The 23,770-nt window shown below is 39.6% G+C and overlaps 1 protein-coding gene and 3 non-coding genes across 4 annotated transcripts; all 4 read left to right on the forward strand.

Annotated features, from left to right (window-relative positions):
* Positions 1–695: 695 nt before the first annotated feature.
* Positions 696–5,370, forward strand: LOC103724266 (truncated FRIGIDA-like protein 1). Its single transcript, XM_008815475.5, has 3 exons — positions 696–1,593; positions 4,366–4,541; positions 4,627–5,370. The coding sequence occupies exons 1-3, from the start codon at positions 825–827 to the stop codon at positions 5,212–5,214; spliced, it is 1,533 nt and encodes a 510-aa protein (XP_008813697.1). The 5' UTR covers positions 696–824; the 3' UTR covers positions 5,215–5,370.
* Positions 3,082–3,170, forward strand: LOC113461091 (small nucleolar RNA SNORD96 family). The gene has a single exon (XR_003383121.1). It is a non-coding gene; the product is annotated as a small nucleolar RNA SNORD96 family (small nucleolar RNA).
* LOC113461092 (small nucleolar RNA SNORD96 family) lies at positions 3,501–3,590 on the forward strand. The gene has a single exon (XR_003383122.4). It is a non-coding gene; the product is annotated as a small nucleolar RNA SNORD96 family (small nucleolar RNA).
* LOC113461090 (small nucleolar RNA SNORD96 family) lies at positions 3,996–4,086 on the forward strand. The gene has a single exon (XR_003383120.1). It is a non-coding gene; the product is annotated as a small nucleolar RNA SNORD96 family (small nucleolar RNA).
* Positions 5,371–23,770: the final 18,400 nt, after the last annotated feature.

Below are 23,770 nucleotides of genomic sequence, written 5' to 3' on the forward strand. Positions count from 1 at the left end.
TTTTTTAAGATAATTTTTATTCAGAAATTTAATAGATCTACTTTAAATATATTATATACATGTACGTACGTATGTATGTGCATATGTGTGTAGAATCTAGATTATCTTATTTTATTAAACAAAAAACAATAATAATTTTTGTATAGTTTATATTGTTAATTATCAAGAATTTACTATGAATTTTTTATGCAGACTATGGTTAATCTTTTGGAACTGTCACTTCAACCTGCAAACTTGGTACCTGATTTGGATCAGACCCGGTGCCAATTAGACTAATTAAAATTGAGAGATGGGTCTGGGTCCAAACTAGATGGACTTTGAATATGGCATGGCTTGTAACACATCCCTAATTAAAGATCTTTATCATTTTTTTTCTTATTCAAATTGACCCAGCTTGATTCTGCTAGGCATGGAACAAAATTTAGATCTGCAACCGTACAGGTCTAGATCCATGGCTACTATTAGCAGGATCCAATCTGAGTATCAGGAGCCGCATATGGTCCGTCATTCAATGGTGTAATCACTTGTGCTGACGGCGGATTTGATCGCAAAGAAGATTTGTACAACCCATTCCGCCGCCTCTTCTACTTGCAACCCTAATCGAACGCAATCGTTTAACAAACTCAAACCGTACGATGAAGATCTAACGTCGGAAACAAATCTCTCCATCTTATATGTAACCGCTTCCATCACCCCCGCTTTCTCCCGTCCTCAGGCCCGCGTCGCGACCCCACGCTGCGCTAGTGTTAGGGTTTCGTTCCCGTCCGCCTAAGGTTAGGGTTAGGGTTTCCTTGATCCTTTAGGGTTAGGGTTAGGGTTTCTCTATGGCCGCGGAGATGGCCGCGGCGGAGCTTGCAGAGGCCATCAAAGTCATTCCCTCGAAGAAGGAGGAACTCCGGAAGGCTTTCGAAGCCCTCCAATCCTTCTCCCCAGCCCTGGCCTCGTTCACCCTCCAATGGAGGGACCTCGAGGACCACCTCTGCTCCATCGAGAGATCCATCGAACTCCGCCTCAAGGAGCTCGAATCTAAGTCCATCTCCGGCACCACGCCCCCTCCGGTGGCCGCCGTGGTGAAGGTCGAGGCCGAGGCCGAGTGCGTCCCCCGGCCAGAGCTCAGATCCTTCTGCGTCAAGATGGACGGAGTAGGGTTGAGGTCGTACGTAGTCCAGAACCGGAAGGATCTCCCAGCGATTAAGAACGAGCTTGACACCGCCATACGGTCGGCCCCGGACCCGGCCAAGCTGGTCTTGGACGCCATGGATGGGTTCCACCGTCCGAAATCCGAGGGGGAGAAGGACGGTAATCTCCAGGTGATCAGGAGGACGTGCCTCAATCTTTTGGAGCGCCTCCGGGCGGTGGCGCCGGAAATCAAGCCATTTGTTAGGGAGAGGGCGAGGGAACTGGCGGTGGAATGGAAGGGGAAGATCTCGGATGGTGCAGATAATGTTCTAGCTTTCTTGCAGCTCGTAGCTTCTTACGGGTTGGCTTCAGAATTCGATAGGGATGAGATCTTGGATCTCTTAATTTCCGTATCGAGAAGGAAGCAAGCTCTTGATCTCTGTAAGATTCTCGGAGTCATGGAGAACATGGCCGGTAAGAATTGGAAATACCTATGTCCGTATGATTCATATTATTATAATTTCGATAAAGTTTCCTTGTTGCTTTGTTTTGGTTATTATATGTATTTTGTTTTCGAGTAGTTAGAATTGCTTGCAAATAGCTGAAGAGATTGTTCCATCATCTAGTTGAAAAAAATTCCCGTGTTTTAATTGAAAGGCTTATGCCTTTGTGGTATTTGTTTTTGCTGTTGCTCCTGTACGCAATCTGCTCGGGTGCAATGTTGAGGTATATGACTTGGAGAATTATCTTAGAGAACCTCAAATGCCCCTTTTGAATGATTGCGTTTTGTTTATCGGCAGCATTTCGGGCATTGTTGTGGCTTATATATTTTCTGGTGGGGCTTGTTTTCCGCTTTTTAGGATTATTGGAACATTGGTGGTAGCCAGTTTATTTGGAGTTGAAGTGATATTTTTCTGCATATTCTGTTCAATTCAATAGCTGGTGCATTTCATCTCCTTATTCGTTTTTCTGATATCATGTTTGATTTCCTTTTTACTGTCATGTTATTTTAAATTTGCATTTAGTTTAGTATTTTCCAGCAAAGTTGTTTCTATCCTTCTATTGCACCAATTCGGTCACAATAAAATGTGTCAAGGAGAAGCGGGAGAACGGAATAAAGTAAAGGAGTGAGCTTCTTCTGCAAAATCATGTCATTAGCCTGTCCATGAACCAAACTTGATCTTCAGTCCTTTTCCAATTGCCACTTTGGTTATCGTGCTTCTGCCCCTGATTGTAATCTTTGTTTCTAAGTATCAAATATGGAAGAATGATATTTACATGTTTCTTGTTGACATGTGCCATCACGTTTTTTACATCATTTATTTATGTTTATTTTTTTTTTAACATTTTCTTTTATATTGTCCTTTTCTGATAAAATTCTTGCATACTAATTTTTCACTATGTGCATGAACTTTTGCATGTTTTACATTACTTTTCCCCGTTTTGGGCCTAACTCTTGGTTATTGCATATCACATGTATTTTTTACAGCATGCAATTTTTGTTTGCATGACTAACCTCTTGTATTTTAACTATTTGAGTGTCTGGTTTGGTTTATGCTCTGACTACCAAATTTTTTTATTGCTGATAGTTGATTTCATGAATTTCTATGCAAGTAGTAACAGTTAAATTTTATGCACTAACAAGTAGGTGGCTCATTTAACGATTTTTTTCTTCTCAAAAATCTTTAGCACTTATGGATTGCCTTGGACCTATAGGTTCACTCGAGAATTTTAATAATGTATTTTATTTTGCAACATTTTCTATTTTTTTGGGTAATGGACTTTTGAATAAGAATGTCACTACAGCTGCTAGCAGATCACTACCTGCTATAGTCTCTGAATAAAAATAAGGTGAATAAGAAATAATTTTTGATTATTATCATTTTGGTGTCTTTTTGTGCTTTTATTTGCACTATTTTCTGCTAATTTTTGGGAATCTATTTCTTTCTTTTTTGCAATCCATTGCCCATGATGATACCTTATATCACTATACCATCTTTCGGGACTGATTGGTGTATTTTGCCAGGATGATATTTTGCAATCTGAGGCACATTTTATTTCCATCATTTCACTATTTTATTTTCATTGCTGTTACATTTAGAAGTACTTTTTCTGGTCAAAATCTTTTCTTCTTTTGATGTTTATTCTTGTCTGTCTATTATTGCTTATTATTATTAATATTTTGTTAGCTAGGAAGATACCTAATACCAATATGTCATCTTTCTGGACTGATTGGTGTTTTATTCTTGCTGGAATTCTGCAATTCAGAGGAATACATGTTTGATGTCATATCTTCTGTTTATGAAGTCATTTGATTGAATAATTTGTCTATTGAAAGCATATGCTTTGTATTTTCTTGTAGTCATTTTTATAAAGTCCTTTTGCCTATGAAGATACCTCATTCGAAAACACCATGTTTTGGCACTGATTGGCATTTGTAGCCATGATGCCATTCTGCAATTTTGAGGCATATGTTTTCTGTCCTCATAGGCCCTTGATTCTATCCCATAAGGTTACTTGTCATTTAAGAAGTATTTTACCAAGATAAGTTTACTAGATTTATCCTGATTAAGGGAATTATATCTCATAATTTTATATGATCCTCCTCTTTTGCAACTTACAACATCATTTAGTTGTGATTATATCTTCTTTCTTTTTCTTTTTTATTTTTTCATCTTTTTTTACAGTGCTTTATTTGAATTTTTTTTCTTAATCTGTATTAGTCAGAATGCTGATATCATATTGAATGTTGTATCTAATTAGCTCAACACTTGGATTCCAATAGATAAGCAGCACATTATACAATAGAAAACTGTGATGTATCTTGTGTTATGGTGCTTTCATTGGTGAACCCACGTACTTTTGTTTTAGTTCTGTGGCCAATGAAGATAACCAACTGGAAAAATACCATCTTTCGGGACTGATTGGTATTTGTAACCATGCTGTCATTCTGTAATTCAGAGGCCTGGATTTTTTTCCTTGTTCACTTGCTTGCACCTCCTCTTTTTCTTCTCATTCTTCTTCTTGGTCACTTCTTCTTTACCCCTTGACCTTCTGATTAAGAGGTTAAAAGGTTTGTTGTTCAACGGTAATCATAACTGGTGCTTGCTTTGGTAAGATACTGGCTATAATTTATCTGAATTTATCTATTGCACATTTCATGATAGTCATTGTAGATGGGTTTAGCTCCCCCCATGAAGTTTAGTGTGGAATTATGACACCTGCAAGCATTTTTGCTTGTGGCAGATCTCATTGGGGGCTTGAACAGCAAGGGCAGACAACTTGATGCTGTCAAATTTATCCATGCTTTGAATGTTATGGATAAATACCCTCCAGTGCCTATCTTGAAAGCCTACTTAAAAGAATCCAAGAAGGCTGCTCAAGAAGTGCGAAAGAAAGGAAATAATTCTATTAAGTCACAGGTATGGCGGTTTGCCCTTTGCACACCTCAAGTTAGGATGTGCAACCATGAACTCAAAGTCCCACTTTGCATGTTATCTTCTACAGAATGAGGCTATTGTGAAAGAGCTTGCTGCTCTTAAGGCAGTAATCGGAGCTATTAAGGAGTACAAGCTGGAATCAGAATATTCATGTGAGACTCTTAAGAAGCGTATTGCTCAGTTGGAGCAACAAAAGGCAGGCACAAAGAGGACGGTAGCAGCTGCTGCTGACTCAAGTTCGAAAGCTGAGAAGCAGCCGCAGAAGTCGAACAAGCGGCCTCGGTCAACATTTAAATCACCTGCTGCCGAATCTAAATCTTTTGTCCCACTTGTTCAAAACCAGTCCCAGTTGGGATTGACAAACAAAGCTCCATACATGGGTTCAGTTGGGTCGTATGACCTTCCTACCACTGGAGGTTTTTATGAATATTCAAGACCAAGTATATCTGGGACTCACTTGGGGTTGCATTCAGGCCCAAGCATATCTGGAACTCTCTGGGGGCTGGGTGGAGGCCATTTGTCAAGATCATATCTTTACCCATCGGAGCCCCTTGGTGGCTCCAGCCTTTATGATAGGCCAGTTACCTATGGTGGTCGCCCCCCTTCTCCTTATGGCTCCTCTCTTTATCCGTACGATATCGGGATGAATATGTGATTTTTTAATGGCAATATTTCTTGCCAAGCCGCCTACAGAGTGAAAAGTAGTAGTAGCTTGGTGATCTTATAAACCGCAATTGTCATATACAAGGAAACTTTATGTTATTAGATAAGTTTTGAGATGTTAATTTATCAAGTATTTTGATTTGTTTCATTTTTGTTTTTCAATCTCTATATGGTATAATCATAAGGAATCTGAAGTTCCATAATCATTTTTGTGGAACTTTGAAACATTGTCTGGCCAATTTCCCCTAAATGGCTGTTCAGTTAGTTTTTTTATCAAAGTTTCCAATTATGTTTCAAGGTTGAATTATGTAGTTTCTGATCCTGCAAGCTGTTTAATGTAGTTAGACAATTTTTAGATCAAATTCCAGCAACATTTGTTTCACACCATCGTTTATTCAGATGAACTTGAGGGGGAATGCATCTTTGTCCGGGTTCTACAGTAAATCTTATCTTATAATTTGTTGCTCAGATAAGTGAAGAAGAATGGAAATGAATTAACTTTTAGCGAAGGGACTTCAAGGTATTTTGTAAGATCCTATTTTAAGTTTTCCATTCAGCTTGTTTTTATTTTCATGTAATTTGTGCTTAGAATAAGTGGATTTAAAATTGGGCTATTTGCAAAATTCGAAGAGCCTCTTTGAATGTGGTAACGTGCATGCACATTCTGTCATTGCGTATCGTTAGCCAGATCATCATCCAGGTTTTCAAACTGGCTGGTTTTGTTCAATTTGTTAGGCTGTTTTCATTCCTGCCACTCTCATTTCAATGCATTTGTGGTGGTCTGATGGTGTGGCTGTGGGTGCACTTGGCCCCCGGGATCAGTTTACACACTGGTTGCATTTCTTGACAATTCTTGTGGCATATTGAATTTCCTGCAGTTTTTGCGACTATGGTTTACTTCTTTAGCTTTCGTAAATGTAATTCTCTTCCCTTCAGGTATGGTAGGTTTGTCGCTTTTCAAGTTGGTCGTAAAACTATGTCTGTACAGCTAGTCTAATGGGTTGGTTTGTCTGGTTTTAGTGAACCATGAATGTTTTTAGGGAACAATGAGTACTTGTTGCTACCCATGAAGAAGTGGGCTGAGCATGAGAGCAGTACTTATGACCTTGTGCGGGTCACAGGCATAAAAAACAGCGCATATGACATCAAAAACAATAAAATGATGCAAGTAATATGATCCAATTAAATTAAACATTTCAACAATATGTACCTTTTATTTATGGGAGGAGCATCTACACAGGTATTTTTCTTTTTTTTTTTATTTATTTTTTTGGGCCTTCCAGTCAATTTTTTGAAAGGCCGAGGTTGTAAATTCTCATCATCATTTTTTGGGCCAAGATTAGTAAGAGATAATGAATGGATCACACAACTATATGCTTTTAAGTATTCTTCAACTGTATGATACACATTACAAAATTTGTTTAAATTTTTTTTTTGTATAACCAATACATATCACAGCATGTTTATAAGGTAATTCAATGATTTTCTATTCACCACAGCTACAAATCAACAAGTGGGTATTCTTGCTTGCTTACGGGGCTTGTATCCAATCTAGATCTAGCAAAAGGAATAAGTTTGCACTACCAAGCACATCTTTTCGTATACTTCTTTTGTACTCAACTTCGTCATATTCTTAAGCAAGTCAAGAATGGGTTTGTTACTAAACTTTCTCACCTATTGAATAAAAGACTCCGTACATTTTATTTGTGATGTAGTCCCTCTAAGTTTCTAGACAAAAAGCATGCCTTGCCTTTATTGATGGAGGTATTTTCATCATGTTGATAAGCTTTGGCATCATGCTCCTTTATTCTTTTCATGGTATCTTGTCTCAGCGGCTGATCATATGCTTTGATAGTATTCCAAAAGGCAAAAGTCAGCAATAAGCTAGGAAACTTTGATCTAAAATTGCTATGCAGATGCCTAGAATAAAATCTATGACTAGCATCTAGTAATATCAACCTCGACCATATTTTACGCAGATTAGGCAGCTTGAGTAAACCATTCAAAATCAAACTTCTAAGCAAATCAAAGTATAGAATGTCAAAGAACTACATGCTTTTTGCTTTTCAGATATTATAATTAATGGGCTTCCTATTGTGCCATCACCAATGCAAATATATAGGTGCTCTAAAAAAAACTTTTAGCTATCCTTGCACTCAACTCCACCGCATCATAAGCCACAGAAAATAGTCTCTTGTTTTTATCAATAGAAATTGCATTAACTAGTACACCACCAAAGTGCCCAATGGCATCCATCCAACCTTAAATAGGGCATGCACCCTTCTAATACCCCTTTATTGCCTCAAAGGATACAAAGATTCTTTTAAACACTGAGAGTTCTTTGGATTGCACATGTCTCTTATGCAACTCAATTTTGGCCAGTATACTAAGATTTTTTACCCTAAGTAGTTCATATACCTAGGTAAATTAAAATAGGACTCACTATGTTTTTCCTTAAACTCTTGCAGAGCATTTGTTTTTGCTCTATATGGCTGCATCATGTGAGGCTCAACATTATACTTTTCAGCCAAAATCTAGTACATTAGCTCATACCGTGTGTATCATCCTTTAAGTGAGGCTCTAATACTTTAGATAATTTGTAGTTTGCATTTTTGTTTTTTATAGGCCTTACTAATGTATACTGTGGCTATAAAGTTTTTAACATGATGTACTATTGTCAGATGTACTGGAGGCATAACTTCTCCAATTACAACTCTAATCTAAGCATGGGGCGGTCATTCTCTTAGGTTTATTCTTATCCCTCTTAAGTTCATAGCCATCCTAGACAACATAATCTCTCAATACATTTCTGAACTCATTGACATGCATAAATAGCTGCTATTTCTCAAACACAATTTACCTCCTCTCTACAACCTTAAGAGGTTTGCCCTTTATATTCAGTGAGGAGAAGTTCCTTCTCACCTTACCACGGGACTACTCATCATCGTTTACTGAATCAATTGACTCAACATAGTTCACAGCATCCAATTGATCATCACTACCATCATCCTCAGATCTCTCACATGACCCCTATTAATTGAATCATTTACATTCAAATCATTTGACTCTTCCTCCATCATCTAATCACCATTATCTGAGTTAGAAAAAGGACATACTTCACCTGATAATTTAGGCACATCATTTTTCCTACCCATATCTACTGGTGCACTCTTCCTACAATCACCTTATGTCTACCCCCACTCTCACATCTAACTTGACTTTCAACTTTTCCTCCAACTTTCTCTCCAACTTAACCTCCAACGTCAGCATACTTACATGCCATCCAGAAAGATTAACTATAGTAGGAACTGGATTATCAACATTATGTTTAACAAACAAGTGTATGTCACCAATACCTTCATGTGTTCTAAATATATACATCACATCCTTATCATTCTTAATCAAAAGCCCACTGCTACTGCCCCATGAGATAGTAAACGTCACATCCATCTTACCGATGAGTTTATATGAATCAACCATCATTTCCAAGTATGAATAATAATCTTCATCTACATTATTAATTCAATAATCTTGATTCCTATAGTGCACAACTAAATTATGATGAGTCATTGCATCTAATCAATCACTGTAATTAGTTAATATAAATTTAATAGTTCAAATTCAAATAAAACTTTCGTAGTTAACAATTCACTATTTAAAAGATGTTGTTCCAACCAAAATGATAAACCCAAAAGAAATAGTTACAAACAGTGATAAGAAATCCTAGTGAAACTGATAAATCCCTTACATGAATCAGTTGAATAGTCATTATCCAATCAATCCATTGCATGAAAGAGTAAAACAGTCATTATCTGATTAATATATTAAATATCCAGACCTTTTCTTTAATTTGATAGAAAATCTATATTAATACTGTTCTTAATGCCGATTTAATTGAGTCGACATATAAGGTATCTAATGCACCCTGTTTCAGTCAATATCATAAGAAGTTGATTATTATTGAAGTACTAAAAGGGTTTTTATTAGATAAAACAAGATTGGAGGTTTGGAACCTTACGAACTCTATACATATCTATCACTTTCAAAACATCTGTACCATCTTAAGATTAGAGGTTTGGTTACCATCCCAAGGTACCATTAGCCAATTAATTAGCAGAATAAAATTTTCTGTGCTTGTATGTAAGATTCCAAAAAAATATTTTTATTGCTTTTTGGAGTTTGCTTCTTGATGTGGAGATTTAGATGGATGAGTCGACCCATGAAATTTATGAGCCGACTCCAATAAAATTAGAGTCAATCCTAGAAATAGTTGAGTCGACCACAGAATGGCCACAATAGAAAGACAGAAAGTATTAAAAGATAGTCCGTTGAAAAGTCAATTTCTGAAATCAACGAGTTGACTCCTAAAAATCTCAAATCGATCCTTAAATTGAGAGAGCCAACTCCACAAGCGCCACAAACGAAAGATAGAGCACAATAGAAATAAAAGCAAGTTCGAGCTGACTCTTGAAGATCACGAGTCGACTCCTACCCTGGAGCTATATTTATTGGAATAACATTTAATTCTTTTTGTCTTTTGCTATAACAAGTTTTTGAAAGTGAAACTTGGGGAAAAGGTCTGTCCAAATCTTAAATTGGATTGTATTGAGCTTGGAAAAGGCTCGAGATAGGTTTTGATTGATTGGTCTGAAAAAATTAACTAGGTTGATTGTGAACCCAGAAAACAATCGGTGACGGTTTCGGTTGATTGATCTAAGAAAATCAACTGGATTTGGTTATGAACTCAGAAAACAATTAAACTGTAATCTAGTTATAGATTATAATAATATTCTCAACAAGTTTTGAAGAGTGGATGTTAGTGCAAGATTGGCGTGGAACTACTATAAACATCTTATATTTATTTTATTTATTATTTTTATTTTAATATCTTGTATATTTACTTACTACTTACTGAAATCATTATTCATTTGTTAAGCATTTAATTCTACTATATTGTTTATCAAAGATTTTTAAAAAAACTCAATTCACTCCCTCTCTTGAGTTACATAGCTGGGCAACAAGTGGTATTAGAGCTTTGAGGATGATAGTGGTATTTTGATGATTAACACAACCATTGAGGGAATATCTAATTAAATACTACAAGTTAACATAATACATCATTACTGAGTTCGTCACTCTCGGTACAATAGAAGAATAAGATCAAGATGTATTTCAATGATTAATAATGAGATAAAATTTGCGATAGAAAAGGGATAGTAAATTCTAAATTCTAATTCGACAAAGTTTCAAGTAAAACGTACTCTTAAGGGGACAATAGTAATTTTCATTGTTAAGAGTATGTAGCACTACCATGGCATACATTCAAAATTGCTTGAAGTATATTTCATTGATTGTATGGATGAATCTAACCTTAAGTTGCAGCAAAGTGCGGAATGAGTCGACCCCAAGATTGGTGGAGTCGACCCCGGCACATCATGGAACCATCAGGCATACTTATGCAAAAATGGCACGGATGAACAGTAGTTGAGTCGACCCCAAGCTTGCTTGAGTCGACCCCATCTTCAAGCCTCAAGAAAACAAGTCTCTGAAATTTCTTGAGAGGGCCGACCCCAACCTTCCTTGAGTCGACCCTAGATTGAGTCGACCCCAGGAATGCTTGAGTCGACCCCAACTGAACATGAGTCGACCCCAAGGCTGTGTCATTCAATACTGTCTCTCTGGAATCCCTGAGAGGGTCGACCCCAATGGAACTTGAGTCGACCCCACTGTACCTTGAGTCGACCCTAGTGAAAAACGGCTGAAATGTAAGGTTCTGTGTTTCCTGAGAGGGTCGACCCCAATGAAGCAGGAGTCGACCCCAGTGAAAGTTGGGTCGACCCTAGTGAAAGTTGAGTCGACCCCAAGTCTGATGAACAGTGGTTTGAGTCGACCCCAGGAAAGTTTGGGTCGACCCCAGCACAGGCAGAAGCATAACAGCTAGTTCTGCAGAAGTACTTTTTGTCTTCCCAACAGTAAGTAACAGCTAGTTTTTGAAATCTAACCAATGGGGGGTGTCCAATGGATGAGGAAAACTATTTAAAGTGACACTATTCATCAGAGAAAACATCCTTTTGAAAAATATCAAAGCTCACACAAGAAAGACAAGAGTCCTAATTGAAAGTGAATCCTAGGTTCTTTGGTGTTAAGCATGCTGATTTTTTTTTTTAAAAAAAAACCATGGCTGAACCTGATCGGATTGCCTACATACTCCTTCATAAGGGGGATCAAGCCATACGTAGTTCTTTTTAAGTTTTAAAACGCAGCGGAAAAATCGAATCAAACAATTTAATTCATACATGCTTACAAGATCAAATCTAGAAATCAGCACCTTAAGAACACATAGGATTATGCCGGAATCATTTAAACAATTATGCTAAAACTTTAATGCATGATTAACTATTAGATCTGAAACTTAAGAACTCTATTCCGATTAATCTCCGAATATCCATTGAATGGATTCTGGAGATATCTCCGTGAGGAGCCCCAAAAGAGGGTAAAACCTCGGAGAATCAGACCTAGATCTTGACACCATAATAAAAGATTAATGTAGGATTAATACCTTTTATGATGGATGAAACTTGTGGATCTGATCCTCGACTTCGCAGCCACGCACACGAATGGCCTCTACGAGACGTCCACGCGAAGTTCCTGAAGAGATCCAATCCTGCGGAAGTGCTAGCTTGCGCAGAATTTCTTGAGGCTGAAATTTGATCTTCCAAATGCTATCAACTTTTGATCCGCCTTCTTGGAAGAACTTGGAGGAAAGGTTTAAAGGGATTGAAGAGGACTTAGATCTGATCTAAAGACTCTTATCAGGGACCCCTAACACTAATGGCGCGATGGACTTAGAGGAGGAAGAAGTCAGCTAGATTGAATGCAGAATTTTTCCATGCATGAACTAGGGTTCCTCTCTTTTCTTTTCCCTTTTTTTTTCTTCTTTTTCTCTCTTTTTTCCTTGAATTCGACCACCAGATGATGGAGGTCCTTTTAATGTTGCTCTCCTACCTAACTTTATGCCAACCATCCCATATTTGTGGAGGATTTTGTGGGGTTTTGAATTTTGAATTCAAAATTCAAGTTCATGTGCCATTACATGATGAAGCTTGATCTAATCTAAACCATTCATCATGCTGCCACTTTTCTCTTTCAATTTCGAAATTTCCATGCCCCCAAACAGATTAGAGGGTCACGTGGTGATTTTGTGATGATTAAATTCGAAATTCAACCTTAATTAGAAGTGAGATAAAGATAAGGATGACATATGTCATGAAGAGAATTTGATCTTATCCAATTCTTTTCATGAATTTATTTCTCCATTTCGACCCATCTAATGATGAAAGAGGTCCCTGATGTTGCCAAGTGTCCCGTGGCACCATTAAATAAATTAAATTAATTTTTAATCAAATTAAAAATCAATTTATGGCGCCATGCATGGATATGTGACAAGTGGATTTCAAGATCCGAACAGTTTCAGATCAAACCCATTTAATTTAATTAAATCCTAACAATTAGAATGATCCAATTACCATGGGTTGAACCTAATCCAATTAGGTCAATTCCTAATTAAGCACAAATTTAATCTAATTTAATTTGGTCAACCTATGTCCTCTTGATTCAGACCTAATCCAATTAGGTCAAAAACCCTGATTGAGCCCAAAATTGAATCTAATTCAATTTGGCTCATCCTTAGTCTAATTACTCAATCCAATTGAGTTCATTAGCAATCTAATTACTAATTAATCCTCCGATAATTACTTTAATTATTTTATAAGATAATTTGCCAATCAAATTGACCAAATTACCCCTGAATGATTCTTAATCATTCATCAGCCTTCTTGATCAATCAGGAATCTTCTATGCGTGTGACCTCATAGGTTCGAACCTAAGCCGGTAGTATAGGAACGACTTCCTACACTAATCGATGTGACCATCTAGCAATGGTACCCGACGTCTGAATAGGCCGAATATATGCGAAGCAAATATTCTGGAACCCTGAACTATGGTTACTGTATAATTCAATCCCTTTGACTCTTAATGCCAGGATGACTTAGAGCTCACTGTCAACCCTATAATTAGTACATCTATTTTGTGATTAACTTTAGATATCCCGTGACTCCTCACTGGGATTACCCTGGCCAAGGTTTTGCTAAATTAATCACAAGACATTATTCCTGTTTCCAGGAGGGGTCAATTCCATCTTGACTCATAACTGACTACGCAAGTACTTGACTGCACCCAGTGACCTTCCGTCACTGAATTAGAAATTCAGGTAGTCCGGTACCAAAGTACAGTGAGTTGCTTGCTAGTCACAGGTTGCGGTCTCAGGTCAGAGGGCCAAACTTATATCCATATCCACTCGGAACATCTCTCGACAGTAGAGCGTTCCAGAATTGGTCACGTTCAGTAAAATGTACTCCTACACTTCACCTGTATGGCATACCAGTGTCTCCACACTCCTTGGTTAAGAGGACAACCAACGTATATGTCATACAACGACCTAATCTCGATAATGTTGTCGTCCTAGTAACAACATATTATTTGGTCGCGAACAAGTTTAAGGACTCAAAGATAAATCCTCCTTTATCATAACATAAGTCCTAAGGACTTCATCATATAAGAGTTCATTTGAAGATGAAATGATGAATAATGCCAAATAATACTTTATTAATTTGTCAATTTATTTACAAAATTCAATCATTAATATGCTGACGATTGACATTTAGGATACAATTCCCAACAACTCCCACTTAGCCTAAAGCCAGTCGGCACAGTATCTAATACCCATCTTCGACTTGTGTTCGTTGAACTCTTTGATGCCGAGGACTTTAGTAAATGGGTCAGCCAGATTTTCTTTTGTGTCAATCTTCTGAAGATCAATATCACCTCGTTCTATAATCTCTCGAACCAGGTGATAGCGTCGCAGAATATGCTTGGTCCGCTGATGTGCTTTAGGTTCCTTTGCCTGAGCTATGGCTCCAGTGTTATCACAAAATATAGGAACTGGACCATCAATGGAAGGTGCCACTCCCAGCTTGGTGATGAACTTGCACAACCATACGGCTTCCTTGGCTGCATCAGATGCTGCAGTGTATTCTGCTTCACATGTGGAATCTGCCACTGTATGCTGCTTGGAACTCTTCCAGCAGATGGCCCCACTCTTAAGAGTGAAGATATATCCCGACACGCTCTTGCTATCATCTTGATCTGACTGAAAACTTGAATCGGTATATCCCTCAAGTTTTAAGTCAGAATCACCGTAGACAAGCCACTGATCTTTAGTATTTCTCAAATACTTAAGGATGGTTTTTACAACCTTCCAGTGTGTGGAGTGATTGATTAAAACCCCATTTGATTTTGATGAGCTCAAAGCATTTGAGTATATCTTTTGATTACTAATGAATTCAATTGAGTGTTTCAGTGAAAATCCTGTCTAAGTGTCCCAAGACTTGGTTCATAATTTTTGGATAAGTTAAGGAGTCTGTTTGAACCAATGTCTGAGACTCGAGTCGACTCCCGAGTATCACGAGTCGACTCCAAGCGTATCAAGTTCACTGGCACGAGCTCGAGTCGACTCCAGATAAGTACGAGTCGACTCCGACTGAGAACAGACAGAAGGACAGAAAGCTTCAACTCAGAACCTGTCAGCGAGTCGACTCCCGAAGTGCGCGAGTCGACTCCGATGTTCACCGAGTCGACTCCAAGGAAGTAAGAGTCGACTCCAAGCAGTCACAGGCAGAAAAGTCAGAGAACAGTTTTCGGGTCTGAGATTCGAGTCGACTCCAGTGGAACGCGAGTCGACTCCGATAGGTGGCAAGTCGACTCCAGAGAAAGCAAGAGTCGACTCTCAGCGGTACACAAAGAAAAAGTCAGAGAGCATTTTATGGACTCTGAGATTCGAGTCGACTCCCGCAATACGCGAGTCGACTCCAAGACACCGCGACCCCAAGACAGACAGAAAACCAAGTTACTGCCTCTGAGATTCGAGTCGACTCCCAGACAGCTCGAGTCGACTCCAAGACAGCTTCACGTCAAAAGGCAGAAGACCATCTTTCGGAAACTGAGAGCTGAGTCGACTCCAAGGAAGTTCGAGTCGACTCCAAGACTGGACGAGCCAAAAGACAGAGGATCGGGAGTTCGGGCTCTGAGATTCGAGTCGACTCCCAGGACAGTCGAGTCGACTCGAGTGGACAAAATTCAAAATTGGATCCACGGACTTCAGTGGATGAGCCGACTCCAAAATTGCCAAGTCAGCTCCAGAAGTTGACGAGTCGACTCCAGGTCAAGACGAGTCGACTCCCAGTCGTGAAGGCAACTTTAATTCAAATTTGGAACAGTTGCCGAGTCGACTCCGGAAAAGCTTGAGTCGACTCCCGCTACAGCCGAGTCGACTCCTGATCGCGCGAGTCGACTCCAACCCACCAACGGTCATATTGTCAGGCTGCGCAGAGTGTTCAGAACGGGCAGAAAAAGCACTCTAACGGCTAGTTTCCGTGGGGGTTGGCTTAAATAGCCACAGAGGACTGTAGCAAGGCAGAGAACAACCATTCCACTCCAACTAATCAAGCATTCAAGCTCTGCAACGTGCTCTTCAACGAAAAAGAGGAAGATTTGCATTTACTGCTTCCAACTACATCTTCCCAGCAATTAAAGCCTCCTTCTCCTGCATTCAAGTCGACTACTCTTTCAAGAGGAGACCAGAAGTTTAAGAAGCCATTCCTCATCTCCAATCTAAAAGCGTTTGAGGCTTCTTAACTTCATTTATTGTTCATATTGTTTTCATCTGCTTTTTGAGAAGCTCATTTTCTGTTTTCTTTCTACAACTTGTATTTACTTGGTTCAATCGGGGATTGAATCAAGGGGATTGAGGTTGGTTGGTGAGCCGAGTTAAAACCAACGTGTGTAAGGGTTTGATTGTGATCCCGGAAAAACAATCGGGGCGGTTCTAGTCGGTGAGCCTGGGAAAACCGACCGAGTTCGTTGTGAGCTCGTAAAACAACAAGTTTGGTTGTGAGCTTGGAAAACAACCGGCTGTAATCCAAGGGGGTTATAGTGAATTCCCAAGTGAGACTTGGGGAGTGGACGTAGGAGCAAGGGTTAGCTCCGAACCACTATAAAACCTTGTGTTTGTGTTGGATTGTCTCTCTTCTTCTTCCCCTCACATCACTCACAGCACTTAGCATTAATTAAATAACTTGCAATAGTTTTTAATTAGTCAACCACATCGTTTTAATTATTCAAATTATTTTAAAACCCAATTCACCCCCCCCTCTTGGGTTGTCTATCTGGGCAACAAGTGGTATCAGAGCCTAAACTCTTCCACCCAAGAGTTAAAAGATCAAAATGACAACCCCATTTGGATCTTCCCACATTGAGGGTCAGTCCACCCAAAGACCCCCTTTCTTTAATGGATCCGACTACTCATACTGGAAGGCTAGGATGAGAATATTCATCCAAGCCCAAGACTATGAGATGTGGACCATTGTAGTAAATGGCCCATACATCCCATCCATATATGTAGAGGGTATCAAGGTACCCAAACTAGAAAAGGATTGGGATGAACATGACATGAGGAAGGCACAACTAAACTCTAAAGCTATGAATGTGTTTTATTGTGCCTTGGATAGAAATGAATTCAATAGGGTCTCTACTTGCAACTCTGCAAAAGAGATTTGGGATAGACTTGAAGTGACCCATGAGGGCACGAATCAAGTTAACGAATCCAAAATTAATATATTGGTTCATAAGTATGAACTATTTAAAATGGATTCTAATGAGACAATCACTAGCATGTTCACTAGGTTTACTGACATTGTCAATGGCCTAAAAAGCCTTGGCAAGAGCTATACTAACAGTGATCTTGTCAGGAAAATACTTCGCTGCCTACCAAGGTCATGGGAAGCCAAGGTGACGGCAATCCAAGAAGCTAAAGACTTGAACAAGCTTCCACTTGAAGAGCTCCTTGGATCCCTAATGACTCACGAGCTAACCATGAAGCAACACAGCGAAGAGGAGTCCTCCCACAAGAAAAAGGTAATAGCTCTTAAGTCTACTTCATCTAACAAGGACTTGTCTTGCAGTAGCAGCAGTGACGAAGAAGAGAATGAGGAAGATGATGGTGAGGCTCTTCTTGTGCGCAAGTTCAAGAAATTCATCAACCACAAGAAGTCCTATCATCAAAGGAGAGGCCCCTCAAATTCCTACCGCAAGGACAAAGGTAAGGAAAGGGAAAATGAGGGGATTGGGTGTTACGAGTGCAAGAAGCCGGGTCACATAAGAGCTGAGTGCCCCTTACTGAAGAAGGGGAGTAAGTACAAGAAGAAGAAGGCTCTTGTCACAACACTATCCGACTCCGACTCATCATCCTCCTCATCAGATGATGAACAAGAAGAGAAGGCCAATTTCTGCTTCATGGCCAATGAAAACGAGGTAACTTCCGATACGCATCCTGATTTTTCTTTTGATGAACTTTATGATGCATTTAATGAATTAATGGTAGAATATAAGGCCATAAATCTTAAGAATAAAGAACTAAAAATAGCTAATCAATCATACCTACATAAATACGATAAATTAGTTAAGGATAAGGATTTAATCATCAAAGAAAATATAGAACTTAAGACAAGCAACCAACTTTTAACTCAAAAGACTAGTACCTTAACTAAAGATAATGAAAAACTAACTAAGGAACTTTCAGAACTTAAAAATCATAAACAAATCTTAAATAAGGATCTCACAAAAGAACTTAATGACCTAAAAGCAGAAAATCAAACTCTAACTAAAGAACTTAACAAATACAAACCCTTAGTTGAAAAATTTACATATAGTTCTGAAAAATTAAACATGATACTTAATAGTCAACGAGCCATATTAATAAAGCGGGTTTAGGGTATAAACCAAGAAATAAACAAAAACTTCTTAGTAACTTCTTTGTTAAAGCTGGGGAAACTAAAACTAAGAAAATAACTTGCTTTTGCTGTGGTACTATAGGTCATAAAGCGAATGTGTGTAATTTTAGAAAAAATAAAACAAAAAGGAAAATTAAAAGGGTATGGGTTCCAAAAGGAACCAACTTGACTAACCATGAAGGACCCAAGAAAACTTGGGTACCTAAGATGACATGATTTGCTTGTGTAGGAGTGTCTTGCAGCCAAGGTCAACAAAAACTGCTGGTACTTGGATAGTGGCTGCTCAAGGCACATGACGGGTGACAAAGATCAATTTTTCACCCTTGAAGCTAAGAATGGAGGTGCTGTGACTTTTGGAGACAACTACCAAGGTCACATCATTGGTATTGGTAAAGTTCAAATCACCCCTTCTACTTTTATTGATAATGTTAGATATGTTGATGGTCTTAAGCATAACTTATTAAGCATTAGTCAATTATGTGATAAAGGGTATGATGTTATGTTTAAGCCATCACTATGCATTATAACAAACCCTAATGATAATAGTTTAGTTTTTAAAGGGATTAGACGTGGAAATGTATATGTTGTAGACCTAGAAGATCTTGCAAAACATAACCAATGTTTAGTTGTAAATGAAACTAAAGATAATGATGCTAGTTGGTTATGGCACCGTAAGTTAGGTCATGCAAGCATGGACACAATAACTAAACTAGTTAAAAGAGACTCCGTGATAGGTTTGCCAAAATTAAAATTTGAAAAGAACAAAATATGTGAAGCATGTCAATTTGGCAAACAATCTAGGAACTCTTTTAAATCCATAAAATGTGTCTCTACCTCTAGGCCTCTAGAATTATTACACATGGACCTATTTGGTCCAACTAGAACAACAAGCCTAGGTGGAAATAAATATGGTCTAGTTATAGTAGATGATTACTCTAGGTACACATGGGTCATGTTCCTAGTGCATAAGGATCAAGCATTTTCTATGTTTAAGAAGTTCCATAAGGAAGTAACAAATGCTAGAGAGTCTTCAGTCATAGCCATTAGAAGTGACCATGATACCGAATTCGAAAATCAGTCATTTAATGAATTTTGTAGTAAGAAGGGGATAACCCATAATTTCTCAGCACCTAGGACACCACAACAAAATGGAGTGGTGGAAAGGAAGAATAGAACACTAGAGGAAATGGCTAGAACTATGTTATGTGAAAGTAACCTCCCTAAGTACTTTTGGGGAGAAGCCATTAATACCTCTTGTCACATACTAAATAGAGTTCTATTGAGACCCATTATAAAGAAAACACCTTATGAACTGTGGAAAAACAGAAAACCAAAGGTTAATTATTTTCATGTTTTTGGATGTAGGTGTTTTGTGCATAATAATGGGAAAGATAATCTAGGAAAATTTGACCCTAAATCTGATGAAGGAATATTCTTAGGTTATTCTACAACTAGTAAAGCCTATAGAGTCTTTAATAAAAGAACCTTAGTTATAGAAGAATCTATACATGTTGTTTTTGATGACTCTAGTGACATCTCGTCTAGTAAGAAGGTTAATTTTGATGATGATATGGAAATACTTGAAGAAAAGATAGATGAGATGGGATTACAAGATGATAATCAAAAGTTGATTGAAGGAGAATCATCAAGCCAAGAGGCTATTATGGATCATGGGCTAACTAAAGCTTGGAGGTATGCTCATGGGCATCCTAAGGAACTAATTCTAGATGATCCATCTCAACCCGTTAGGACTAGAGCATCCCTTAGGAATTTGAATAACCATCTAGCTTTTGTTTCACACTTTGAGCCCAAACATATAGAAGAAGCCGAAAATGATGTAAATTGGATAAATACAATGCTAGAAGAACTAAACCAATTTACTAGAAACAAAGTGTGGAATCTAGTAGAGAGACCTTCTGAATATCCAATTATTGGTACTAAATGGATTTATAAAAATAAACTTGATGAAAATGGAATTGTTATAAGGAATAAGGCTAGACTAGTAGCAAAGGGGTATAATCAAGAAGAAGGTATAGATTTTGATGAAACCTTTGCTCCCGTAGCTAGACTTGAGGCGATTAGACTACTATTAGCATATGCATGCTCTAAGGACTTCAAACTATTTCAAATGGATGTAAAAAGTGCATTTTTAAATGGGTATATTAATGAGGAGGTATATGTAGAACAACCTCCTGGTTTTGAAAATCATCAATACCCCAATCATGTATATAAGCTAAATAAAGCACTTTATGGTTTAAAACAAGCACCTAGAGCATGGTATGAGAGGCTTAGCAAATTCCTATTAGAACATGAATTCTCTAGGGAAAATGTAGATACAACACTATTTCTGAAAAAGCAAAATAAGGATATGTTATTAGTACAGATTTATGTTGATGATATCATTTTCGGTGCTACTAACAATCGCCTCTGCGAGGAATTTGCTGATTTGATGCAGAGTGAGTTTGAGATAAGCATGATGGGAGAGCTGAACTACTTTCTCGGGCTTCAAATCAAACAGTCTGAAGGAGGCATCTTCATCAATCAAGCCAAATATATCAAGGAGATGCTCAAGAAGTTTGACATGAAGGGAAACAAGTCAATCAGCACCCCCATGAGCTCATCATGCAAGTTAGACCAAGATGAATCAGGTAAATCTGTAGATCAAAAACTTTATAGAGGTATGATAGGATCTTTACTGTATCTTACTGCAAGTAGACCTGATATTATGTTTAGTGTGTGCATGTGTGCTAGATATCAGGCTAATCCTAAAGAATCACATCTAGTTGCAGTTAAGAGAATTTTTAAATACTTAATAGGAACTAAGAACATAGGGCTATGGTACTCTAAAGAATCTAGCCTAAACTTAATAGGGTACACAGATTCAGACTTCGCTGGATGTAAGCTTGATAGAAAAAGTACCAGCGGGTCGTGTCAATTTCTAGGAGAAAACCTTATCTCATGGTTTAGCAAGAAACAAAACTCGGTTGCATTATCCACTGCAGAAGCTGAATATGTTGCAGCCGGGAGTTGTTGTGCTCAAATCTTATGGATTAAACAACAATTAGAAGATTATGGCATTAAACAAGATAAAATTCCCATTAATTGTGATAATACAAGTGCCATAAACCTAACTAAAAATCCAATTCAACATTCAAGAACTAAACACATTGAGATAAGACATCACTTCATAAGAGATCATGTATTGAATGGTGATGTGACACTCCAATTTGTTTGTACTGATAATCAATTAGCAGATATTTTTACAAAACCCCTAAGTGAAGAGAGGTTTAGTGTGCTTAGGAGGGGATTAGGAGTGATTGATCCATCCTAGTGGTTCCACTAGATACATTGATTTTGATGATTACAATGTGGTTAAAAATAGAGTTTTTTTCCAATGATCTCAAATCAGATCTTAATTAAGTGATTTTCCGTCATTCGGCACGATTATAGCATGAGTTTTAGGTGCGTGCCAAAGTTAGAGACGACTCGAGTAAGTTTCAGAGCCGGCTCCTAAGGGGGAGTCGACTCGCGCATTGGAGGGAGTCGACTCGCAAAGATGGCAGCAGAGGGGGAGTCGACTCGCATACTGTCGGGAGTCGACTCGAGGTCCACAGGCGCATAAGGAGAGTCGACTCGCGCATATTCTGGAGTCGACTCGAGGTCGAGTCGACTCGCGACTCAGTGGAGTCGACTCGCAGTCGGGATCCGACTTTTTAACCCTAGATTTGTCGTTTCGAAAACACTTTTCTTTCAAGCCGCCACTGTTCAAAAAGCCCTAGAGCCGACTCCTAGGTCGTCCCCGATCGTCTCCAAGCCATTTTCCTGTCGATTCTTCGCCGGACATTGAGTTCTCCTCCCTTCCTAGGTCATTCCCGGTCGGTTCCGAGTCTTTTCCGTCGGTCCTTCACCGTCCTCTAGTTTTTTCCTCTCAGTTTAGGTCAAAATGCCGCGTAAGACCGTAGTTAGGAAGAGGTCCCGACCCGAGGCCGGTCCCGAGCGGCGCTCCAAGGCGCGGCACGATCCCGCGAGGCAACCACCTCTGGCTCGTTCCCCGCCTAGGGCGGTTCCCGCGAGGCCATTGGCCGAGAAGGTCGTCTCCACCGGGAGGTATGTCGATTTCGACTTCCTCTCCCGGGAAGGGTTCACCATAGGTGATAGACTTAGGGCCCAGGGCCTAGAGTACTTCCTTACACTGGACCTCCCCACATACCCGGGCCTTATTAGAGAGTTCTATGGTACCGTCCATCGGGGAGATGGAGGTATCGAGGGCACAGTAGCCGGTGTCCCTTTGCGTGTCACGGAGGATCTTATTGCCCACATCCTCCACCTTCCATTAGCAGGGGTGGCTCCCGCACACCCTGAGGATAGGGTTGAGGCCCTTACGGCCGTTCTAGGACATCCACCCCAGTCACCTCTAGACGAGGTATCCGCGGGCTCACTACCGATTGAGGTGCGGATCCTCTTGAGTATTTTGTCTAGATCCATCTTCCCTAAGACAGGGAGATTTGATTTTGTAAATGAGAGAGACCTAGCTCTTATGTTCTATATCCTTCAGGACACCCCAATCAACTTCCCTAAGCTCATCTATAGGTATATGTGTGAGCCCCTAGATAGACCTAGGCTCACCCTCCCATACGGCATGATTTTCACCCTTCTTTTTAGGGAGTACGAGGTTCCCATTCCTGAGGGGGAGCCCTTTCGCGCTTTGCGATGGACTGATCGCACGCGTGCGGGGACCCTACACAGGATGGGGTTTCGGAAGAGAGAGGGGGTATGGGTTAGGAAGTCTACCCTCACCGCTCAGACCACCAGACCTTCACCCAGTCCTGAGCCCGATTAAGACTACCCAGACCTTCCAGACCATCCAGACCTTCCATCCACTCCTCCTGCTCCTACCACCTCCGCCGGACCTTCCTCCTCGGCTCCACCATCCATGGAGCTCCGGATTGATCCTGAGCAGCTCCGGGAGCTGCGACAGGAGATAGTCAGAGATGTGAGGGATGAGCTGCTTCGGGAGCTCCGAGGTGCGGTGCCTGCTCCCACTCCTGCACCCGTATCTTCTCAGTTGGTCCCTTCCTTGACAGCCGTGACTGACATGACGGCTCATGTACGGGAAGAGATCTACAATATCCGGAGTTTGGTCCAGGCCCAGTTCCACAGCATGAGTGAGGTCATGAGCACCACTCGACAGATGCGAGAGGACATAGGTCGTGACATGCACACCACCACCGAGGGGGCCGAGCGCTTGTCGAATGTACTCATCGACAAGCTGGACGCACTTCAGACGTCGGTGACTGGGCTTCAGACGTCGGTGACTGAGCTCTCCACTACACATAGCAGAGCCACTACGTCTATTATCACGCAGCTTGGCCATGTTACAGATGCAGTCACCCTCCTCATGGAGCAGAGCCGATTGAGAGGAGGAGCCACATCCACGAGAGGAGGACCCACATCCTCGAGAGGAGGTGCCTCATCCTCGAGGAGGCCATAGATGTTTTTGTGTTTTGTCTTGTTTTACTTTACTTATTGTATTCTCACATGTATTCACATTCATATCAATACAATGAGTAGACATTTTATCTTCAATTATGTGCCATTTGATGATTGGTTGTGCCATAGATTGTGTGTGATTGCCTTCTTTTT

The sequence above is a fragment of the Phoenix dactylifera genome, chromosome 15 (assembly GCF_051530095.1).
Source record: "Phoenix dactylifera cultivar Ajwa chromosome 15, Ajwa_hap1_PhDact_Kaust_v1.1, whole genome shotgun sequence".
Lineage (NCBI taxonomy): Eukaryota > Viridiplantae > Streptophyta > Magnoliopsida > Arecales > Arecaceae > Phoenix > Phoenix dactylifera.

Bases quoted from the DNA above. Each gene is read 5' to 3' on its own strand.
- LOC103724266 (XM_008815475.5), top strand. From the start codon at position 825: ATGGCCGCGGAGATGGCCGCGGCGGAGCTTGCAGAGGCCATCAAAGTC. The intron at 1,594-4,365 runs GTAAGAATTGGA...TGCTTGTGGCAG, and splicing joins AGTCATGGAGAACATGGCCG to ATCTCATTGGGGGCTTGAAC. The intron at 4,542-4,626 runs GTATGGCGGTTT...TATCTTCTACAG, and splicing joins ATAATTCTATTAAGTCACAG to AATGAGGCTATTGTGAAAGA.